The following is a 23716-nucleotide window of genomic DNA, read 5'->3' as shown; positions in this document are numbered from 1 at the left end:
TGGGACTGACTATTAATAGGTTTTTTGTTTTTTAAATAAAACATATTTTTATTCCAGTGTTGTGAAGATATGTCAATTACAATGTGTACTTTTCCAAAAAATAGCAACATTGGTGTCAAAGTAGGCGGCACGGTGGTGTAGTGGTTAGCGCTGTCACCTCACAGCAAGAAGGTCCGGGTTCATGCCCCGTGGCCGGCGAGGGCCTTTCTGTGCGGAGTTTGCATGTTCTCCCCGTGTCCGTGTGGGTTTCCTCCGGGGGCTCCGGTTTCCCCCACAGTCCAAAGACATGCAGGTTAGGTTAACTGGTGACTCTAAATTGACCGTAGGTGTGAATGTGAGTGTGAATGGTTGTCTGTGTCTATGTGTCAGCCCTGTGATGACCTGGCGACTTGTCCAGGGTGTACCCCGCCTTTCGCCCATAGTCAGCTGGGATAGGCTCCAGCTTGCCTGCGACCCTGTAGAACAGGATAAAGTGGCTAGAGATAATGAGATGAGAGAATGGTGTCAAAGTTCTGGCATTGTTATGTTATTCAACACAGATAATAATTACAAATATCCGGTGCATAATTATGTAGCAGCATAACATCCCCCTAGTGTCCGAAATATATCAACAGCTGTCTGCTCTTATCCCCCATGAGTCATGTCTGTAGCAAACACTGTCAAGTTTGTTTTTCAATTGAATTGTACAGGTTATAGGTCACATTAAATATGGGAAAAGTTTTGAAATTATTTATCGTGGTCTCATTCTTTTTACATCAGAAAAACCTAGCATTTTAATGGGGTGTGTACACTTTTTATATCCACTGTACATTCTCAACAGCTGGATCTTTAAAGTCTTCAACATAAACAAATAAGCATGTCTCTAGACTTAGTGCTTAGGGCGGACTTGCACATAACTCTTCTTGTGACTACCATATAAATCCACTCATTTGTGCATTCCTCTTGAACCTGTACCTGGGAGGTCCCGTTTGCGCAGGCTGAATACCTGGCATAGTTTATTTACCTACCTTTAACTGCACACACTTATAAAGCTATTTAAGAGGTTGATCTCTGCCTAGATTAACAAGCTTTTTAGAGAATGCTCTAAAAATAGAACATGGCTTTTAGCTAAACAAGTAATCATGCAAATATCTACGGAAGAAAGACTACCAAAATAGCCATTTATATATCTCCAATTTCAAGAAAAACGGAAACACAAGATGAATTGGGTGAGATTAATGTTTCAGAAGATATAAGCATTCCTGAATTAAGCACCATATGGAATTAATCATCGTAACAGATTCAGGTAATTAACTCTCAGATCCTCAGATGGTAATGCATGGGAACCTGTACTACATTGCACAGTGCCTCTGAGAGCTTCATTACCTGGTGTTATGATGTGTAAAGAAGTGATGAAGTATGAGAAAGAGGTCTCAATACACACAGTTTATCTTCAGCAGGCTCCATGCTGCTCTCACTGGCTTAGTGTTGGAGACATGAACATACAACCCAGCTTAAGAATGAAGAGCTATGTAGAGGACGAATAGGAAGCCTATGATAAGACAGGCTGAACAAAAGACAGGAATAACTGATTAGGCTTTTAACAAAGTCAACCGTGTGTCAGCTTGTCTCCCCTCTGGGCTACACTCAGATTGGCTTCACTTGTGCCTTTCGATTCTTTGACTTATTGGGCTGTGTTCAAATCTTGATTTGGCCTGTAGACCTCACTAGATATGTACTGGCAGCAGAGTGAATGCAGGCTCTCGAGTTCTCGCTGCTGATAAAACCAGCATGTCTTTAGGGTGAAATCCAGCTCAAAGTCACAGCCAAAAATTGCAGTATATAAAAATGCGGAATGCCTAATTCCATGCTTGTGGAAAACTGGGACGGTTTGCAGCCGAGTGCGAAGCGTTTGGGATGAGGATCAGCACCTCCAAGTCCATGGCCATGGCGCTCAGCCGGAAACGGGTGGAGTGCCTGCTCCAGGTCAGGGGGGAGTTGCTACCTAAAGTGGAGAAGTTTAAGTATCTCGGGGTTTTGTTCACAAGTGAGGGTAAGGGGGAGCGGGAGTTGGACAGACGGATCAGGGCAGCGTCAGCAGTGATGCGGATGCTAAACCAGTCTGTTGTGGTAAAGAGAGAGCTGAGCCAAAAGGCAAAGCTCTCAATTTACTGGTCCATCTACGTTCCCACTCTCACCTATGGTCATGAGCTATGGGTAGTGACCGAAAGAATGAGATCGCGGATACAAGCGGTAGAAATGAGTTTTCTCCACAGGGTGGCTGGGCTCTCCCTTAGAGACAGGGTGAGAAGCTTGGTCATTTGGGAGAGACTTGGAATAGAACTGCTGCTCCTCCACATCGAAAGAAGTCACTTGAGGTGGTTCGGGCACCTACTTAGGATGCCCCCGGATGCCTCCCAAGGGAGGTTTTCTGGGCATGCCCTATCGGGAGGAGACCCCGGGGCAGACCCAAGACACACTGGAGAGATTACATCTCTCGGCTGGCCTGGGAATGCCTCGGTATTCCCCCAGAAGAGCTGGTGGAGGTGGCCGGGGAGAGGGAAGTCTGGGCTGCTCTGCTCAGGCTGCTACCCCCGCGACCCAGATCCGGATAAGTGGTAGAAGATGGATGGATGGATAACTGCTGATGGAGCAGCTCAAATAACACTATGTACTCATAAATGTAGGATCTATGAAAGCACATTTTAAGAGAAGCAATAAAATTTTTTTGGAATTATGCAAAGCCGGTCAGTTTAAGTTATTCACAATCATTCAAAGACACATAGACATATAAAGTTCAAACATTATTATAACCAGAATTGATAAAAAAATAAACTTTGCTTATAATAGTATTTCCATTAAAAGTGTTTTTTAAGAGATCTGTAAAAATTATAGCTGATAGGAAAGGACAAATGATTCTGTCAAAGCTGACAATGACCTGCAACTTGTCACTGTGTATATACAGTACATTCGCTGCCCACTTTATTACTACTGTACCCCCTGTAGAGCTGCTCATTTATACTATTATCTAATCCGCCAATCACGTGGCAGCAGTGCAATCAATAAAATCATGCAGAATGCATACATGTGCGGGTGTACAGGAGTTTCTTTATGTCTGTTTTATGTGTGTGCATTGGATCCTGATCTAATGAGCAGTTTGTATGAATTTGATCAAGCAAAAGAGAAGTAGTTGAATTTGATTCAATTTCCTAACCTTAACCTTAATGTTTCAGATGAATTGTTACAAATCTAGTGCTATGAGTGTGTTTGAGTTCTCCATTACCTGCTGCACATCCTGCTGAAACACACAAAGCTGTAGTCTTTGGTGCAGGCGCACTTTACGATGCTGCCAGATGCTTTCCAGACGTCGGTGGTGATGCAAGACCTCGTGCACAACGTCCAGGATGCAGTGTACTGCTTTAGAGTAGTTTGCTGTTGCGGTCAGGGACTCAGAGTTCCCAGGACTTAATGGTCGCTGCAGTACATCTAGTAATGCCTTCCCATCCTGACTCACCTGAGGAGAGAGACAGAATTAATAAAAGATCAGTAGAGAAACAATAAATCTCACAATGTAAACACTTGCATGTTATGACTGCACAAAATCTAATCCTTTTCAACTAAATGAATCACTGACTTGGATTCAACAATTACTAATATCCTCTCTTTTTTATCATTATAGACATTTCTCTTGCAAGTAACAAAGTCAGAGAAGTTTAATTGTAACACTTTCTTATGTTTTATCTTGTCATAAAAACAAGAACAGAGAGAGAGAGAGAGAGAGAGAGAGCAAATGCTACAGGAAAGACAATAACAGTTTTATTTTCTATTAATTTCCCCAAATTTTCCCACATAATCACTGCACTGCATGAATGTAAATTCAAGACAGTAAGCTCGCAAGGAGTCTGTAATTATATTTCAAGTTTTACAAGACGGAGTCATCTGTATCTCCCGCCCTATATACTAACTATATACCAAGTTTCAAGATATTATTTGTCACATTTTTCAAGTTCTGCTGCAGGAAACCAACCCTACCTCTTTACACTGACCTCAGCAACCCATGGCATAAGCCCAGGGGACCTTTGGTCCAGGTGACCTAAAGATTAAAATTTCTTACATTTCTGAGTATCAAAAGGCATATATACAGTGGTATGCAAAAGTTTGGGCACCCCTAGTCAAAATTGCTGTCATTGTGAACAGTTAAGCAAGTTGAAGATGAAATGATCTCCAAAAGGCATAAAGTTAAAGATGACCCTTTATATTTTAAGCAAAAAAATTTTTTTATTTTCATCTTTTACATTTTCAAAATGGCAAAAAAGGAAAAGGGCCCGAAGCAAAAGTTTGGGCACCCTGCATGGTTAGTACCTAGTAACACCCCCTTTGGCAAGTGTCACAGCTTGTAAACACTTTTTGTAGCCAGCTAATAATCTTTCAATTCTTACCTGGGGGATTTTCACACATACGTCCTTGCAAAAGGCTTCCAGTTCTACAAATTTCTTGGGCTGTCTTGCATGCACTGCTCTTTTGAGATCTATCCACAGATTTTCAATGATGTTTAGGTGAGGGCCATGGAAAAACCTTCAGCTTGTGCCTCTTGAGGTATTCCATTGTAGATTTTGAGGTGTGTTTTGGATCATCATCTTATTGTAGGACCCATCCTCTTTTTAACTTCAACTATTTTTACAGATGGTGTGATGTTTGCTTCCAGAATTTGCTGGTATTTATTCAAATCCATGCTTCCCTCGACCAATGAAATGTGCCCTGTGCCACTGGCTGCAACACAACCCCAAAGCATGATCGATCCACACCCATGTTTCAGAGTTGGAGAGGTGTTCTTTTCCTGGAATTTGGCACCCTTTTTTCTCCAAACATACCTTTGCACATTGTGGCCAAAAAGCTCTATTTTGATTTCATCAGTCCACAGGACTTGTTTCCAAAATACATCAGGCTTATTAAGATGTTCATTTGTAAACTTCAGACACTGAATTTTGTGGCTAGGATGCAGGAAAGGTTTTCTTCTGATGACTCTTCCATCAAGGTCATATTTGTTCAGGTGTCGCTGCATAGTAGAACAGTGCACCACCACTCCAGGGTCTGCTAAATCTTTCTGAAGGTCTTTTGCAGTCAAACAGGGGTTTTTATTTGCCTTTCTAGCAATCCAATGAGCAGTTCTTTCAGAAAGTTTTCTTCATCTTCCAGACCTCACCTTGATCTCCACTGTTTCTGTTAACTGCCATTTCTTAATAACATTACAATCTGAGGAAACAGCTACCCGAAAACACTTTGCTACGTTGTAGCCTTCTCCTGCTTTGAGAGCATCAATTGTTTTATTATTCAGAATGCGCGGGAGTTGCTTAGAGGAGCCCATGGCTGTTGATTTTAGGGACAAGTTTGAGGAGTCAGAGAATTTATACAGCTTTGAAATCTGCATCATCTGATCTTTCCTAACGAAGAATTTGAACAAGCCACAGCTCAATAAGCTAATTAAGGTCTGGAACCTTGGTAAAAGTTACCTGAGAACTCAAATGTATTGGGGTGCCCAAACTTTCGCATGGTGTTCCTTTTCTTTTTTCACTCTCCAATTGTACAAAACAAAAATAATACACAAATCTTGCAGAAAACGCTGAAAAGAAATGTGTCGTCTTTACCTTTATGCCTTTTGGTGATCAGTTCATCTTCTGCTCACTTAACTATTCACAGTAACAGAAATTTTCAGTAAGGGTGCCCAAACTTTTGCATGCCACTGTACATTACTTAATCAACACCTATACCAACTTTCAAGACCATACCACTCATAGTTTTCAAGTTCTGCTCCGGAAACAAAACCTACCCCTAAGACTAACCTGAGAGACCAAGTCTGAAATTGTTTCCATGGAAACATGAAAAATTTAAATTTCTTAGTATGAAAAGGCACATCTACATCACCTTGTTAACATGTATACCATGTTTCAAATCCGTATCATGAATAGTTTTGGATATATGCTCCGGAAACGAACATTTCTCTCAGAAACTACATCAAAATCTATTTTTTATGTAAAAATTTGAAAAATACTTTTTCTCAAAAATCCAAAATAGTAAAAGACACCAGTTCACATGTTGCTTGATATGTATACAAAGTTTCATGAAGATATCTTCAGTAGTTTTACAGATATGACCCAGAAACAAAAACATGACCAGCCTGATGGACAGATGGACGGACGGAACCCGTTTCTATATCCCCCACCAAATTTTGTTTGGGTGGGGGATAATAACTAACCCTCCCAACACATGTACGAGGGTACTTCAAAAAGTACCCTTCTCTGCCTCACCCAGAAAATGCCACAGGAGAAAGACTGTTCTTGCATTATTCATCTCATCTCATCTCATCATCTCTAGCCACTTTATCCTGTTCTACAGGGTCGCAGGCAAGCTGGAGCCTATCCCAGCTGACTACGGGCAAAAGGCGGGGTACACCCTGGACAAGTCACCAGGTCATCACAGGGCTGACACATAGACAACAATTCACACCTACAGTCAATTTAGAGTCACCAGTTAACCTACATGTCTTTGGACCATGGGGGAAACCAGAGCACCCAGAGGAAACCCATGCAGACAACATGCAAACTCCGTACAGAAAGGCCCTCGCCGGCCGTGGGGCTCAACCCGGACCTTCTTGCTGTGAGGCGACAGCGCTAACCACTACACCACCATGCCGCCCTTCTTGCATTATTTTTCAACATAATTTCCTTTAACTTCAATGCACTTGGTCCATCGATGTTCAAGCTGCACTCTCCCTTCAAAGAACAAGGGTACATCTTGAGCCTCCAGATCCTCATGAACAGCATGGATGACTTCATCATCACTCTGAAAATGGCAACCACGCAAGTGGGATTTCAGTTTGGGAAACAGATAGAAGCCAGACGGTGCCAGGTTGCATGAGTAAGGTGCACAGGGCAACAGTTCAAAGCCACATTTGTCTGCTTCTGCCCCTGCCACGTGTGCTGTGTGGACGGGCACATTATCCTGGAGCAACAGCACACCAGCTCAAAGCGTTCCTTTCCTTTTTAATTTGATTGCTTCTTTCATTTGAGTTTTTGTGGACAGGATATAAGGATATAAACCTTTATATTATACAGTTATACCCCAAAATGGGAGTTACACCCCTTGTTTCCGGGTGAGGCCAAGAATTTTTTGAAGCACCCTCGTATACACTACAGCTCTTGAGTGTATCAGTCGTAGGAATCAACATCATACTTAACAGATGAAGTGAGAATGAATCACGCCATCTTTATAATTCATCATTCATCTTAAGCCCTTGGCTTAAAAAAAACAATACACGTTTTTCTTTCTTCGGCAGCATAAGATCAAATAGTGTACATGTAGTCTGTGGGAGATGCAGATAAGACACCACAGGATAAAGTTTGAATTTACTTTACATCTTACTGCAAATGGTACCTCTTTATTACCCATATTGAAATGTGTGGTTTTGGAAAAAGATCCTAACTTCCAAAGATGATTTAGAAACAGTACGACTAGAAAAAGCCGTCTTTGTTTTTGCAGTGAATGAAAAACATGGGGATTTAACACAGATATGCAGCTGATACAGTATGTCCAAGTTTTAGAGATCAACTATCCACAAGCTGCATGTTACACTGAGATCTACATAAGAAAACATTACATAGCATTTTCAGCTCTTTAAACATTAAAAAAAAACACTCATATCCCCTGTAGCCCAGAATCAATAACACATTGCTGTAAAATATTTGGTTTCCTGTCATTCAAATTAAAAAGAAGATATGATTATGTTAAATGAGAGTGATGGAGTTGTGTACAGATACAAATACATGTCTCTTATTAGTACATTTTCATTACGTCCTTTCTGTCTGCTGCCATCCTCATAGTTGAAGGTCAGCGATCCAGGAAGCCATCAACTGTCCTGATCCTGATGTCCTTCCCTTTTCCACGCCAAGTGGCGCATCGGGGGGGGGCGCCGATCTCCGTTTCACAGCCCTCGGCCTCTCGCCTATTACATAGCTAGGGTTACAGAGGGGGGGCTAGTCCTCTGGTAACCACGAGAGTTTGACTCCCCACTCGCATCTGTATTGCAGCGTGCCTTGCCAGATGGTAGTAGGTACCATTTTATGATGGTCTTTGGTATGACCCGACCGTGAATAGAACTCACGATCTCCCGATTGAGAGGCGGACACTAGGCCACTAGCCGGTCGAAGCCATCAACTAGCTTCCATGAATTCTCTTGGGTGATTACAGCACACCAGAGGGACACAAACCCTCATCTGGTGGCGGGGACACATACACACCTATGGACAATTTAGAGTAGCCAATAGAGGCTTTGCACTGTCACGTGACCCCATAGCAACGGTAACTACTATAGGGCGCCATGACAGGGGGACGCTTGTAGTCCTTTCTTCAGCTGAGTTAGTTGTTATTGATCAGTATGGGAAGGTTTTGCTGCGTTTTTGGATGTGCAAATTGTTTCAAACAAAACAAAGATATCAGTTTTTTTTTTAATTTACCAAAAGTAATTCATCATCAGCGGGAAAAAACTAGAGAGGTTTCGAAATGTAGAAGGGAAAAAAACATTCAGCAGGACTCAGTGTTGAACGGAGAGGTAAAAAACCCTGATATACTCACTTCATTTCCATGAAAGTAAGAATTCCAAAAAAAATTTTCACAACTACAGCAAGGTGCTCATTCTTATCCAGTGACATGAACACAAGCAACAACACAGCAGCTCTGCAGAGCCGCTTTCACCAAGGTGCATTTACATTCGGGGATCTTTCGGAGTGCATTGTGTGCATGCTTGGGACCCAGTCATTATGGGAAACACCTGATACTGATTTGAGCACAATCAGCATGCTGTTTTCGCAGAGACTTTGTGAAGTATTCTGTCAGGTATGTGACGGTAGGCAGGTCTAAGTGCAAGAAGAGTGTATTAGCAGGTGTGATATTTAACAAAACAAAACACAAACAAAATCGAAAGCAGAGTCATAAACATGGCTACAAACAAACGTGACAGTGATAATGATGATACTTCACAAAGCCTCTGTGTCATTACATGTGCGTGCTGATTGCGCTCAAATCAGTATCAGGTGTTTCCCATAATGACTGGGTCCTAAGCACGTGCGCATAACACGCTCTGAAGGATCCCCAAATGTAAATGCACCTCCGTGAAAGTGGCTCTGCAGACCCACTGTGTTGTTGCTCATGTTCATTTCACTGGATAAGAATGAGCACCTTGCTGTAGTTGTGAAATAATTTTTTTTTGGAATTCTTACCTTCATGGAAATGAAGTGAGCATACCACAGGGTTTTTGACGTCTCCGTTCGACACGGAGTCTCGCTGAATGTTTTTTTCCCCTTCTACGTTTAGAAATGTCTCTAGATTTTTTCCCCCTGATGATGAATTACTTTTGGTAAATTAAAAAAAATCTGATGTCTTTGTTTCGTTCAAAATGCGGGAAAAGCAAAGGTGGGGGACTCATCATTTATGTGAACAATCGCTGGTGTAACCTGGGACATATCTCCATAAAGACAATTTTATGTTGCCCGGACTTGGAGCTGCTAGCCGTTAGCCTGTGGCCATATTATCTGCCGAGGGAGTTCAGTCACGTGATCACCATCTGTGTTTACATCCCTCCGAGGGCAGCCGCAGCCGCTGCATGTGAGAGGATTCACTCTGTCACAGCAAGGCTGCAGACACAGCACCCTGAGGCATTTATCATCATTTCTGGGGACTTTAATCATGCTACTTTGGACTCTACTTTGGCTGCTTTTTACCAGGCTGTGGATTGTCCAACAAGGAACAACAGGACAATTGACTTGCTGTATGCTAATGTGAGGGATGCATACAGAGTCATACCCCTCCCCCCATTAGGGAAGTCTGACCACAACCTGGTTCTTCTACAGCCGAAGTACACCCCCCTGGTTCAAAAGCAGCCTGCAACAACTAGCTCCATCAGGAGGTGGTCCCCTGAAATGGAAGATGCCCTCAGGGACTGTTATGACATCACAGACTGGGATGTGCTGCTTAGCCCACACTGTGAGGACATAGAGGGGCTGACACACTGTCTGACGGATTACCTCAACTTCTGTGCAGATGTGGTCTCCCCCGCTAAGACTGTACGGTGTTACCCTAATAACAAGTCATGGGTAACACAAAAAGTCAAAGCTGTCCTCAACAGGAAGAAGGCGGCCTTCAGGAGCAGGGATAGGGAGGCAATGAAAGCAGCACAGCAGGAGGTAAAACGCTGTGTGAGGGAAGCTAAGGACAGCTACAGGAGAAAGGTGGAGCAGAAGCTGAAGGAGAACAGCATGAGGGAGGTCTGGGAAGCTGTGAAAACCATCACAGGCCACAATAGAGATCTTGCAGTCACGTGACCGGAAAGTACACAACCCCCATCTTGTCGGTCAAAAACACAGCTGAATACTGCTGCACTCGTGTACAGAATGGATCAATTTCAACCGACGGACTACACGGCTCATTTTTCTAATGAACAGATAACTAGATATATGTCTAAAATAAACGATCTACAGATTTGTGACCCTTATGGCTTTCCGGACGGAGTTTTCACGACCGGATTTTGAACTGCCAGCGGAATACCCGGACGTGTATGATTACCTCATCAACTTTCCCTCGCTGTTCAGTGGTGAAGCACTGCGTGCTTATAAATCTCTGGACAGTTTTCTTTACAGAAATTCAGGATTTGTCAGCGACTCAGATGTGGCAGCTTGTAAACAAGAAAATAACAATCCTCATTGGATGGGTAAGTCACTTAAGTATTGAGTATAGCACTGACCAGCCGATTATAGAATAGAATAAGGTAATTCCAAATCGTCCGTCTTGTTTACATGGATCTGGTGTTGGAGAGGTAGAGGCTTGGCAGTGGAGGTTTGAGTAGCTGTTTTCTGAGCTTAGTCAACAGGCCGGCTCTGCCTGTAGCCTCGCTTCTGCTCCCGGCGCCGCCTCCTTCGCTTTGCTTCCGATAACAATCCACGGAGACCCCGCTGGTCTCGCCCGGAATGTTTTTTTTTTTTTTTCTCGTCCGGAATGTTGTGCATGCGATGGAAATTGCTACAAACCGTCATTTTCTGCTGGAAACCAATGTCCAGTAAGTCCATACGGTTGTAGTGGATATTGAAGTCCGGTACAGACGAACAACATGCAAAAATACACACAAAAAACATAAAAAACGTGCACAGGTAGGGAGAGCTTGTAGCCGCAGCCGTTGTAGTAGAATTGTATATAGTAGGGTGTGGCAGCGGGGGCGTGGTCAAGCACCGGTCTGTGACAGGAGGGCGGAGTTGGGGAAGGTAAGTGGCAGAATCGCTTCACCTGAGTGTCATTAACCTGTGTTTTGTGTGTTCTCCCCAGTAAACCGCCCTATTTAAGGAGGGAGAGCGAGAGCAGAGGGAGACCCGGACGAGACGCTGTGTGTGTGTGTGTCTCTCGCGCTATTTTGCAAACAGTATTGTAACCCTGAAAAGTGTGGCAATAAAGCCGTTAGACAAACCTGATCTCTGTCCTGCCGTCCTCTGTGCTCCACCCACACGCGATTCTCGCTACAGTGGTGCCGAAACCCGGGCTCGTGGAGCACCTGTCCTGCAGCCCCATGGAATCCTCCCCGTTCGCGGACTTGGTCCACGCCCTCGCCACGGCTCAGCAGAGCCAGCACCAGGCGCTCGTCACACTCCGGAAGGAGCAGGAGCGCCGCTTCGAAGCCCTGGTGCTGGCTCAACAGGAAGACCGTGAGGCGTTCCGGCGCCTCCTCGCGTCGGCGGGGTCCACCAGCGCCCCGGCCGCGGGCCCATCTCCCATCACCTTGACTAAGATGGGCCCACAGGACGACCCCGAGGCGTTCATCGCGTTGTTCGAACAGGTCGCCGAAGCCTCGGGGTGGCCGATGGAACAGCGCGCGGCGCGCCTCCTCCCCCTCCTGACGGGAGAGGCGCAGTTAGCCGCACTACAGCTCCCCGCCGACCACCGGCTGGCCTACGCCGACCTTCGCCGGGCTGTCCTCCAGCGCGTGGGGCGCACGCTGGAGCAGCAGCGCCAGCGCTTCCGCGCGCTGCGAATGGAGGAAGTCGGCAGCCCGTTCGCGTTCGGCCAGCAGCTCCGGGACGCCTGCTGGCGGTGGCTGAGGGCCGAAGATCGCGACGCCGAGGGGATCATCGACCAGGTGGCGCTGGAGCAGTTCATCGCCCGCCTACCCGCCGGAACCGCGGAGTGGGTCCAGTGCCACCGCCCGGCGTCGCTGGATCAGGCCATAGGACTGGCGGAGGATCATCTGGCAGCTGTCCCGGCGGCAGGACAATGGATGTCTTCTTCTCTCTCCTCCTCTCTCTCTCTCTCTCTTCCCCCTCCTCCCGTGTCCCGTCCTCGCCCCATTCCCCCACCACGGAGGCGGGGGCCGGCCCCACCGGGGCCGGCCCCACCCCAGCCGGCCCGCCGCACCCGTGGTGCCCTCCCGTTTCTCCCTTCTGTGTCTGTCTCTCCCCCCCCTCAGGTGAGTGACCCTCAATCCACAGCTGCAGAGGGGAGGCCCGGGCCGGTTTGCTGGCGCTGCGGGGAACCGGGCCACCTGCAGCAACAGTGTGCCGCGATGGAGGTGGGGGCGGTGGTGCGGATCCCCGACGCGCCAGAGGCTGCCCTCGATCAGGCCGGAGCATATCGCATACCGGTAAGTGTACAAGGGGCGACCTATCAGGCGTTGGTGGATTCGGGTTGCAACCAGACCTCGATCCGCCAAAGCCTGGTGCAAGACGAGGCATTGGGGGGAGCACAAGGGGTGAAGGTGTTGTGTGTGCACGGGGATGTTCACTGCTACCCGTTGGTGTCGGTCCACATACATTTCAGAGGGGACAAATCTATAGTGAAGGCGGCGGTTAATCCTCGCCTTACCCACTCTTTAATCTTGGGGACTGATTGGCCGGGATTCCGGGGGTTGATGGCACACCTAGTAAAGAGTGGGTCCTGCCGGTTAGCCGGGGGGGGTCCCGGTGTCGTTTTGGCTGGAGCTGCGGTCGCAGGGCCGTCTACGTCATCTCCGCGACAGAGTGAGGGGCCCCCGGCTCCTCCTCTTTCTATTGGGGAATCCCTCGCGGATTTCCCACTGGAACAATCGCGAGACGAAACTCTGCGACACGCGTTTGACCAAGTGAGAGTAATCGATGGTCAAACGCTCCAGCCGAATGCCACCCCGACCTTCCCCTATTTTTCCATTTTAAAAGATAGGTTATACCGAGTGACGCAGGACACTCAGACGAAGGAGCGTGTCACCCAGTTGTTAATTCCAAAGAGCCGTCGGGAATTGGTATTCCAGGCGGCTCACTTTAATCCCATGGCGGGACACCTCGGGCAGGATAAAACACTCGCCCGGATAATGGCCCGATTCTATTGGCCGGGGATTCGCGGCGACGTCCGTAAGTGGTGTACGGCGTGCCGCGAATGCCAGTTAGTAAATCCAGCGGCCATTCCAAAAGCGCCCTTGCGCCCCCTACCATTAATCGAGACCCCGTTTGAACGAATTGGGATGGATCTCGTCGGGCCATTAGATCGGTCAACACGAGGGTACCGCTTTATATTGGTTCTGGTGGACTATGCAATGCGATACCCGGAAGCGGTGCCTCTTCGCAATATCTCCGCACGTAGTATTGCAGAGGCCCTCTTCCACGTCATCTCCCGGGTCGGAATCCCGAAAGAGATTCTGACTGATCAAGGCACCTCGTTTATGTCACGAACACTGGCCGAACTGTATGGGCTACTGGGTATTAAGCCGATCCGCACCAGCGTGTATCACCCACAAACGGACGGTTTAGTCGAACGGTTCAACCGCACCCTCAAGAATATTATCAAAAAATTTGTAAGTGAGGACGCACGTAACTGGGATAAGTGGCTCGAACCCTTGTTGTTTGCAGTGCGAGAGGTCCCCCAAGCCTCCACGGGGTTCTCCCCATTTGAATTACTGTATGGGCGTAAGCCGCGCGGCATCTTAGATGTACTGCGGGAAAATTGGGAGGAGGGACCTTCGCAGAGCAAAAATGAAATTCAAAAGTTATGGATCTGCGCGCAAAACTCCACACGCTCACCCACTTAACTCAGGAGAATTTGCGGCAGGCCCAGGAACGGCAAACCCGCCTGTACAACAAGGGCACGCGCCTTAGAGAGTTCACTCCGGGAGATAAGGTACTCGTCCTGTTGCCCACGTCGAGCTCCAAATTAATCGCCAAGTGGCAAGGGCCCTTCGAGGTCACACGGCGAGTCGGGGACGTCGACTATGAGGTTAGGCGAACGGACAGGGAGGGGGCGCTACAGATCTACCACCTCAATCTGCTGAAGCTCTGGAATGAGGAGGTCCCCGTGGCGTTGGTGTCGGTAGTTCCGGAGAAGGCGGAGCTGGGGCCGGAGATCCAAAAAGGGTCATTGGCATCTCGCACCTCTCCGGTCCCCTGTGGAGACCACCTCTCCCCGACCCAACTCACGGAGGTCGCCCAGTTGCAGGCCGAGTTTTCGGATGTGTTCTCGCCCCGGCCCGGACGCACCAACCTCATAGAACACCACATAGAGACGCCCCCGGGGGTGGTAGTGCGTAGCCGTCCTTATAGATTACCCGAACACAAAAAAAAGGTGGTTCGGGAAGAACTTCAGGCCATGCTCGAAATGGGCATCGTCGAGGAGTCCCACAGTGACTGGAGCAGCCCGGTGGTCTTGGTTCCCAAGGCCGACGGCTCGGTCCGGTTCTGTGTGGACTATAGAAAAGTCAATGCGGTGTCTAAATTCGATGCGTACCCAATGCCTCGTATTGATGAGCTGCTTGATCGACTAGGCACGGCTCGCTTTTACTCGACACTGGATTTGACGAAGGGATATTGGCAGATCCCCTTGACTCCATTATCCCGGGAAAAAACGGCCTTTTCCACACCGTTCGGCTTACACCAGTTCGTCACACTTCCGTTTGGGCTGTTTGGGGCGCCCGCTACGTTTCAGCGGCTGATGGACCGGATCCTCCGGCCCCACGCCACCTATGCGGCCGCTTACTTAGACGACATAATCATTTATAGTAATGACTGGCAGCGGCACCTGCAACACCTGAGGGCCGTCCTTAGGTCGCTGAGGCGGGCGGGGCTCACTGCCAACCCGAAGAAGTGTGCGACTGGGTGGGTGGAAGTACGGTATCTGGGCTTCCACTTGGGTAACGGGCAGGTGCGTCCCCAAATTAATAAGACAGCAGCGATTGTGGCCTGCCCGAGACCCAAGACCAAAAAGGGGGTGAGACAGTTCCTGGGGCTGGCTGGCTATTATCGTAGGTTTATACCTAATTATTCGGACGTCACCAGCCCGCTGACTGACCTCACTAAAAAGGGGGCGCCAGATCCGGTCCAGTGGACGGAGCAGTGCCAGCGGGCTTTCTCTGAGGTAAAGGCTGCACTGTGTGGGGGGCCACTTTTGCACTCCCCTGACTTCTCTCTCCCCTTTTTGTTGCAGACGGATGCGTCGGACAGAGGGCTGGGGGCCGTTTTGTCCCAGCAGGTGGGGGGAGAGGACCGCCCAGTGTTGTACATCAGCCGGAAGCTGTCAGTGCGTGAGGGGCGCTACAGCACTATCGAGAAGGAGTGCCTGGCCATCAAGTGGGCGGTCCTCGCCCTCCGTTACTACCTGCTGGGGCGCTCTTTCACCCTCTGTTCGGACCACGCGCCCCTCCAGTGGCTCCACCGCATGAAGGATGCCAACGCGCGGATCACCCGTTGGTATCTAGCGCTCCAACCTTTCAACTTCAAGGTGGTCCACAGGCCGGGGGCGCAGATGGTCGTGGCGGACTTCCTCTCCCGTCAAGGGGGGGGGGAGTCGGCTGCGGGCCGGACGGGCGCCCGGCCTGAGTCGGGCGGTGGGGGTATGTGGCAGCGGGGGCGTGGTCAAGCACCGGTCTGTGACAGGAGGGCGGAGTTGGGGAAGGTAAGTGGCAGAATCGCTTCACCTGAGTGTCATTAACCTGTGTTTTGTGTGTTCTCCCCAGTAAACCGCCCTATTTAAGGAGGGAGAGCGAGAGCAGAGGGAGACCCGGACGAGACGCTGTGTGTGTGTGTGTCTCTCGCGCTATTTTGCAAACAGTATTGTAACCCTGAAAAGTGTGGCAATAAAGCCGTTAGACAAACCTGATCTCTGTCCTGCCGTCCTCTGTGCTCCACCCACACGCGATTCTCGCTACATAGGGTTTTCCAGAAGAAAAGGTAGAAGTAAAAGCAGAAGTAGAACCAGAAGTAGAAGTAGAAGGCGGAATATGGCGTTTGACCGACACGATGGCGTCTGTCACAATCTGGATCGGCTGTGACGTCACATGCAAGATCTCTATACAAAGACCAGAGTCGTTGAGGGGACAGTGGAGAGGGCGACCGAGTTGAATGACTTCTTCAATCGGTTCAACCAGCCCACGTCCCTCCCACCTTCTCCCTCACTGCAGCCATCTCTCCTTCTTCCCTCAACACACCTCCCCCCAGTCATCACAGCAGCCCCCTCCTCCCCCTCCTCCCCCACCTCAACACAGACTCCTCCATGCATTACTGCAGACCAGGTCAGAGGTCAACTGAGGAAGCTTCACCCCAGGAAAGCAGCAGGCCTGGACAAGGTGTGTCCCCAACTACTGAAGACCTGTGCTGCTGAACTGGGTGAACCACTCCAACGCATCTTCAACCTCAGCCTGCAGCTGGGGAGAGTGCCAACCCTCTGGAAGACATCATGTATTGTTCCAGCTCCCAAAAAGAATCGGCCCAGCGAGCTGAACAACTTCCGACCGGTGGCACTCACTTCACATCTGATGAAGACGTTGGAGTGGCTCTTCCTCAGCCTCCTCAGACCCCAGGTACAACATGCCCAGGACTGTCTGCAGTTTGCGTACTGGGCAGGTGTCAGTGTGGAAGACGCCATCCTCTACCTGCTACACCGAGCCCACTTGCATCTGGATAAGGGAAATGGCACAGTGAGGATCCTCTTCTTGGACTTCTCGAGTGCCTTCAACACCATCCAGCCCCTACTGCTTCAGGACAAACTGAACAGGATGCGAGTGGACCCCTGCCTGGTCACCTGGATCTCCAGCTACCTCACTGACAGGCTGCAGTACATCAGGCTGAAGGACATCACGTCTGACACTGTGATTAGCAGCGCCGGAGCAACCCAGGGCACGGTGCTGGCCCCTCTTCTCTTCACCCTGTACACCGCGGACTTCTGCTACAACTCGGAGCTGTGTCACATTCAGAAGTTTGCCGATGACACAGTCATCGTTGGGTGTATCAGTGACGACAGAGAGGAGGAGTATAGGAGCCTGGTGAGGGACTTTGCTGTGTGGTGCAACAGGAACCATCTGCAGCTCAACACCTCGAAGACCAAGGAGCTGGTCATTGACTTTGGGAGGTCCAGACCAAGGTCACAACCAGTTCTGATCGAGGGAGTCGAGGTGGAGGCTGTGGATTCCTACAAGTACCTCAGGCTGTGGCTGGACAGCAAGCTGGACTGGACTTGCAACACCAAACACTTATACAGGAAGGGACAGAGCAGTCCTTTAACATCTGCAGGAAACTCCTGTGGATGTTCTATCAGTCTGTGGTCGCCAGTGTCCTGTTTTATACCGTGGTGTGCTGGGGGGGGCAGCACATCCAAGAAGGACACATCCAAGCTGGACAAACTGAAAGGCGGGCCGGCTCTGTGGTTGGCATGAAGCTGGACTCTCTGGTGACGGTGGCAGAGAAGAGGTCTATGGACAAAATATTGAACATCATGGACGATGCCAGTCACCCTCTGCACACCGTCATCAGCAACCAGAGGAGCCTGTTCAGTGACAGAAAGCTCCTTCCCAAGTGCAGGACGAACAAACTCAAAAACTCCTTTGTCCCTCACGCCATCAGACTGTACAACTCCTCTCTGGGGGGGGGAGGAGTAACAGGAGGACAGAGGATGGGAAGGAGCAGTAGCCTAGCCTAACAATAAGCAATACCGGACAATGTGCAATATAATGTGCAATATAAAGTGCAATATCTCTCCTGCCGCTGCCCCCCTTCTCTTTTTTAAAAAGTATTTATTTATTTATTTTCCCCTCCTCCCCCCTATCTTATTCTTTTTATATTTGTTTATGTAAATAATTTATTTTAATTTATCTAGAAGTTTTCTCTATTTATTTTCTCTGTTTATCTGTAATGATGCTGCTGGAATCTTAATTTCCCTGAGGGAACCCGCCCAAAGGGATCAATAAAGTTTTATCTAATCTAATCTAATCTAATCTAATCTAATCTAATCTAATCTAATCTAATCTAATCTAATCTAATCTAATCTAATCTAATCTAATCTAATCTAATGATTTGCACGACCAATAATGCAGCAAAACCTTCCCATACCAATCAGTAACAACTAACTCGGCTGAATAAAGCATGACAAGCGTGCCCCCTGTCATGGCACCCTAGTTACCGTTGCTATGGGGTCACGTGATGGTGCAAAGCCTCTATTGAACTAATCTGCATGTCTTTGGACTATAGGGGAAACCTGAGCACCCAGAAGAATCCCATGCAGGCACGAGGAGAACATGCAAGCTCCACACAGAAAGGCCCCCATCAGCCACTGGGCTCAAACCCAGAACCTTCTTGCTGTGAGGCAACAGTGCTAACCACTACACCACCATTCTGTCCTTTATTACTTGCTAAAGTTTAATAAAATTTGTCTATCAGTTGATTCCTGATATCAGGAATAAAATGTGGCAGGACATGCTGTTATGGGAAAATACTCAAGGAAAGGCGGTTGTGATGTGGCGTCAAGCAGAGGGCCATTATCAACCCAAAGGTGATAATTTTCCTATAACCTGAAGTGTGCTTCACTCTTAAGCCACAGCAAGTTGCCAACAATCATAAAATTTATGAATTAAAGAAAGCCATGTCATACTTTTTATCACTTTCGTGTTACATTTAATATTGTGGAACATCTGCAAAACAAGTGAGTTATTGTCATCATTTTAATCTCCAGCAGTTTCGGCATTCCTTTACCAGCATCTCTTTTTTCTGTCTCTTGAAGTTAATAAGCCAAAAATGCCTGTCATCCAGGAAGTGTGAAATCCTCTGTGCTGAAGAACACAGCTTAACAGAAAGTTTCACCATCTCAACAACTATATGTTTCTTTTTGTTAAATAATAACACGTTTAATGCATGCATGTTTATATTTTTACCTTTAAATTTGATTTGATTTTGCAATATTTTAATATTTAATTTGATCATATCTTTATTTTATTCTTATGTTATTTCTTATGTGTATTTGTGCCTTGTTGTTTATGTATGCTACTGGAATAATCTAATTTCCCCTTAGCATCAATAAAGTCTGATCTGATCTGATCTTATCTTAGTAGTAGGCTGAGATTAGATGAAGCATTCATGATATAAATACCTGTGAATCAGTTGTTACATGAATGAATTTTATTATCATATATTATATATGATTTAAATTATCATCAGTTGCACTACTGTCAGAGCTGTGCTCTTATAGAAAATTAATCAACACATTTTGACCAATCAGAATCAAGAATTCAGCAGTGCTATGGTATATGGTATGGTATATAGTATAATGCAGATTCATGTATTGCTTTAAAGACACACATTACAAGATACAAGATGGAGAGTGTAAAAAAAATAGAAAAGTAAAGTTTTAACAATTTACACAATTATTAACTCGACATAGTGAAGATTTCCATAGCAAAGTCAGCTGTGTACCTCTGTGTAAGCCTGTGTGACCTGTTCATACAGAGTCTGGTGGTGGTGAATGGCTCGCTCCAAATCCTGCATCTCTGAGGGAAGACCTCCCTCACTACACATTTTACACCAGGCCTCCACACCTGAGAGGAACTGGATATAGACACACAAACTCAGCAAAGAGAATTGGATTAGATTAGCAGCTAGTACAGTGGTGCTTGAAAGTTTGTGAACCCTTTAGAATTTTCTATATTTCTGCATAAATATGACCTAAAACATCATCAGATTTTCACACAAGTCCTAAAAATAGATAAAGAGAACCCAGTTAAACAAACGAGACAAAAATATTATACTTGGTCATTTATTTATTGAGGGAAATGATCCAATATTACATATCTGTGAGTGGCAAAAGTATGTGAACCTCTAGGATTAGCAGTTAATTTGAAGGTGAAATTAGAGTCAGGTGTTTTCAATCAATGGGATGACAATCAGGTGTGAGTGGGCACCCTGTTTTATTTAAAGAACAGGGATCTATCAAAGTCTGATCTTCACAACACATGTTTGTGGAAGTGTATCATGGCACAAACAAAGGAGTTTTCTGAGGGCTTCAGAAAAAGCCCTCATCAGGCTGGTTGATGCTCATCAGGCTGGAAAAGGTTACAAAACCATCTCTAAAGAGTTTGGACTCTACCAATCCACAGTCAGACAGATTGTGTACAAATGGAGGAAATTCAAGACCATTGTTACCCTACCCAGGAGTGGTCAACCAACAAAGATCACTCCAAGAGCAAGGCGTGTAATAGTCAGCAAGGTCACAAAGGACCCTAGGGTAACTTCTAAGCAACTGAAGGCCTCTCTCACATTAGCTAATGTTAATGTTCGTGAGTCTACCATCAGGAGAACACTGAACAACAGTGGTGTGCATGGCAGGGTTGCAAGGAGAAAGCCACTGCTCTCCAAAAAGAAGACTGCTGCTCATCTGCAGTTTGCTAAAGATCACGTGGACAACCCAGAAGGCTATTGGAAAAATGTTTTGTGGACGGATAAGGCCAAAATAGAACTTTTTGGTTTAAATGAGAAGTGTTATGTTTGGAGAAAGGAAAACACTGCATTCCAGCATAAGAACCTTATCCCACCTGTGAAACATGGTGGTGGTAGTATCATGGTTTGAGCTTGTTTTGCTGCATCTGGGCCAGGACGGCTTGTCATCATTGGTGGAGCAATGAATTCTGAATTATACCAGCAAATTCTAAAGGAAAATGTCAGGACATCTGTCCATGAACTGAATCTCAAGAGAAGGTGGGTCATGCAGCAAGACAACGACCCTAAGCACACATGTTGTTCTACCAAAGAATGGTTAAAGAAGAATAAAGTTAATGTTTTGAAATGGCCAAGTCAAAGTCCTGATCTTAATCCAATCCAAATGTTGTAGAAGGACCTGAAGCGAGCAGTTCATGTGAGGAAACCCACCAACATCCCAGAGTTGAAGCTGTTCTGTATGGAGGAATGGGCTAAAATTCCTCCAAGCTGGTGTACAGGCCTGATCAACAGTTACCGAAAATGTTTAGTTGCAGTTATTGCTGCACAAGGGGGTCACACCAGATACTGTAAGCAAAGGTTCACATACTTTTGCCACTCACAGATATGTAATATTGGATCATTTTCTTCAATAAATAAATGACAAAGTATAATATTTTTGTCTCATTTGTTTAAGTGGGTTCTCTTTATCTACTTTTAGGACTTGTGTGAAAATCTGATGTTGTTTTAGATCACATTTATGCAGAAATATAGAAAATTCTAAAGGGTTTACAAACTTTCAAGCACCACTGTAAGTACCCTTACGAAAAAGAAGTTTATTCAAGTGTGCTTCTACCGTAGTATACTTCTTTTAAACTAAAAATAAGACAGTATGCTTTCAGTTGACTTTTTATTTACTTATCAGAGATATACTTAATAAAGTTATACATAAGTATATAGAAAAGTCTAAGTATATTAAGCTTATACTTAAACTTTTGATCAAGATATACTTAACAAAAATGTAATACAGTATTAAAATATTTGTGCCTTATGTTTAAGTGTACTTGCCCTGTACCGTAGTTGTGCTTCAGCATTGTTGACTCTTAGGTCTGTCTGTGGTTCCATATAAGGTTTTTTATTTATTTTTTTAAATATCTCCTGAGTGGGATAATTACATTTTTTAAATATATTTCTTTTTCTTTAGAGCTTGGATGTCAATTTCAGTTGTCACTGCCATGTTTTTATACTTTGTCATTTAATACAATGTTGCTTTAAATTTTGATTTTTAAAGAAAATGAATATGTTCTGAATCCTGAGTATCTGTTGTTATTTTGTGAATTCTTACCTTTATAACTTCATTGTAACTTAAGGTACAAAACACTTAAGTTGTCTACTGGTAGTGTGCATGAGGTAAGGGTTAGGGCTAGAAAACTAATAGTATATCTAGAAGGGTAATTGCAGTATACTTCAAAACTAAAAAGTGGACTAGATGTATATAACCAGTAACTAATAGTATATTTCCAATATGCTATAAAGTATACTTTTATAAACTAAAAAGTGGACTAGAAGTGTGTAACGAGTAAACCAATAGTATATTTCCAGTATACTTTAGTAAAGTAAAAAGTGGACTAGAAGTATAAAACAAGTAAACTCATAGTATATTTCCAGTATACGATGAAGTATGCTTTTGTAAACTAAAGAGTGGACTACAAGTATAGAACTAGTAAACTATTAGTATATAAGTTTACTTGTGGTAGACTTGCAGTACAAAATAAAAAATAATAGCTGTATACTCAGAGTTTACTTCTCTTAGACTTAAAGTATACTTTTTCTAAACTAAAAGTGGGCCAATTTAGTCTCAAGAAGTATTAGATTACTTTACTTACAAGTATACTGCAAGTACATTGATATCAGTATACTTGGTACACAAAAGTATACTGAAGGAAATATACTTTATCTTTACTTAAGTATACTTAATAAAATGAACTTGAAGTATACTTCTTTTTGACAAGGGCACATACTGACAACAAGCTGTATTACAACCAACTAGAATTTCATAGTCTGCTTTCATGGGTTTAAAAAATAACATTTGCCACCCAAAACCGGAATAAAAGCTTTGCATAGCTTTACCTGTTCAGATTTCTGGTGGAAGACTGCAGACATGGCCAGGATGGTGCTGCGTTCATCAAGAGCAGCGGCAAAACTCTTCCACTCCTGATCGAGTTGAGCACTGATCTGTTTGATCTGCTGTGATGCATAGTGACCTGCCTCTGATAATCGTGACGCCACAGACATAATCCGATTTATGTTCACATAAGCATTCTGAAAGATAGATAGATAGATAGATAGATAGATAGATAGATAGATAGATAATGATAAAACAGTTATTTCTATGCTGGCACATCTGCACATATCCAATTTGTCTCTGCTTGGTTCATACTGAGTAAAGTTAATAAACCTTTATTAAGGTACATCTTACATAAGGACAACTTTTTTAATGTTTACATAAAAGTTGGGAATTATATAGTGGCATGCAAAAGTTTGGGCACCCTTACTGAAAATGTCTGTTACTGTGAATAGTTAAGTGAGCAGAAGATGAACTGATCACCAAAAGGCATAAAGGTAAAGACGACACATTTCTTTTCAGCGTTTTCTGCAAGATTTGTGTATTAGTTTTGTTTTGTACAATTGGAGAGTGAAAAAAGAAAAGGAACACCATGCGAAAGTTTGGGCACCCCAATACATTTGAGTTCTCAGGTAACTTTTACCAAGGTTCCAGACCTTAATTAGCTTATTGAGCTGTGGCTTGTTCAAATTCTTCATTAGGAAAGGGCAGATGATGCAGATTTCAAAGCCGTATAAATTCTCTGACTCCTCAAACTTGTCCCTAAAATCAACAGCCATGGGCTCCTCTAAGCAACTCCCTCGCATTCTGAATAATAAAATAATTGATGCTCTCAAACCAGGAGAAGGTTACAAGAACGTAGCAAAGTGTTTTCGGGTAGCCGTTT

At 45.5% G+C, this 23716-nt stretch overlaps 1 protein-coding gene across 2 annotated transcripts in view; it reads right to left on the bottom strand.

Moving 5' to 3' along the window:
• Positions 1–23716, bottom strand: part of kalrna (kalirin RhoGEF kinase a) — a 408274-nt gene that overhangs the window by 184154 nt on the left and 200404 nt on the right. For both annotated transcript variants that reach the window (XM_060929989.1, XM_060929988.1), the window contains exons 7-9: positions 22836–23027; positions 19710–19841; positions 3263–3493 (exon numbers count right to left, since the gene is read on the bottom strand). In XM_060929989.1, coding sequence (XP_060785972.1) covers positions 3263–3493; positions 19710–19841; positions 22836–23027 — 555 coding nt within the window. The remainder of the gene's footprint in view (positions 1–3262; positions 3494–19709; positions 19842–22835; positions 23028–23716) is intronic.

This window comes from Neoarius graeffei, chromosome 9 (assembly GCF_027579695.1).
Source record: "Neoarius graeffei isolate fNeoGra1 chromosome 9, fNeoGra1.pri, whole genome shotgun sequence".
Taxonomy (NCBI): domain Eukaryota; kingdom Metazoa; phylum Chordata; class Actinopteri; order Siluriformes; family Ariidae; genus Neoarius; species Neoarius graeffei.
The sequence above is the reverse complement of the archived record's forward strand: the minus strand, read 5'-3'. Positions and strand labels throughout refer to the sequence as shown.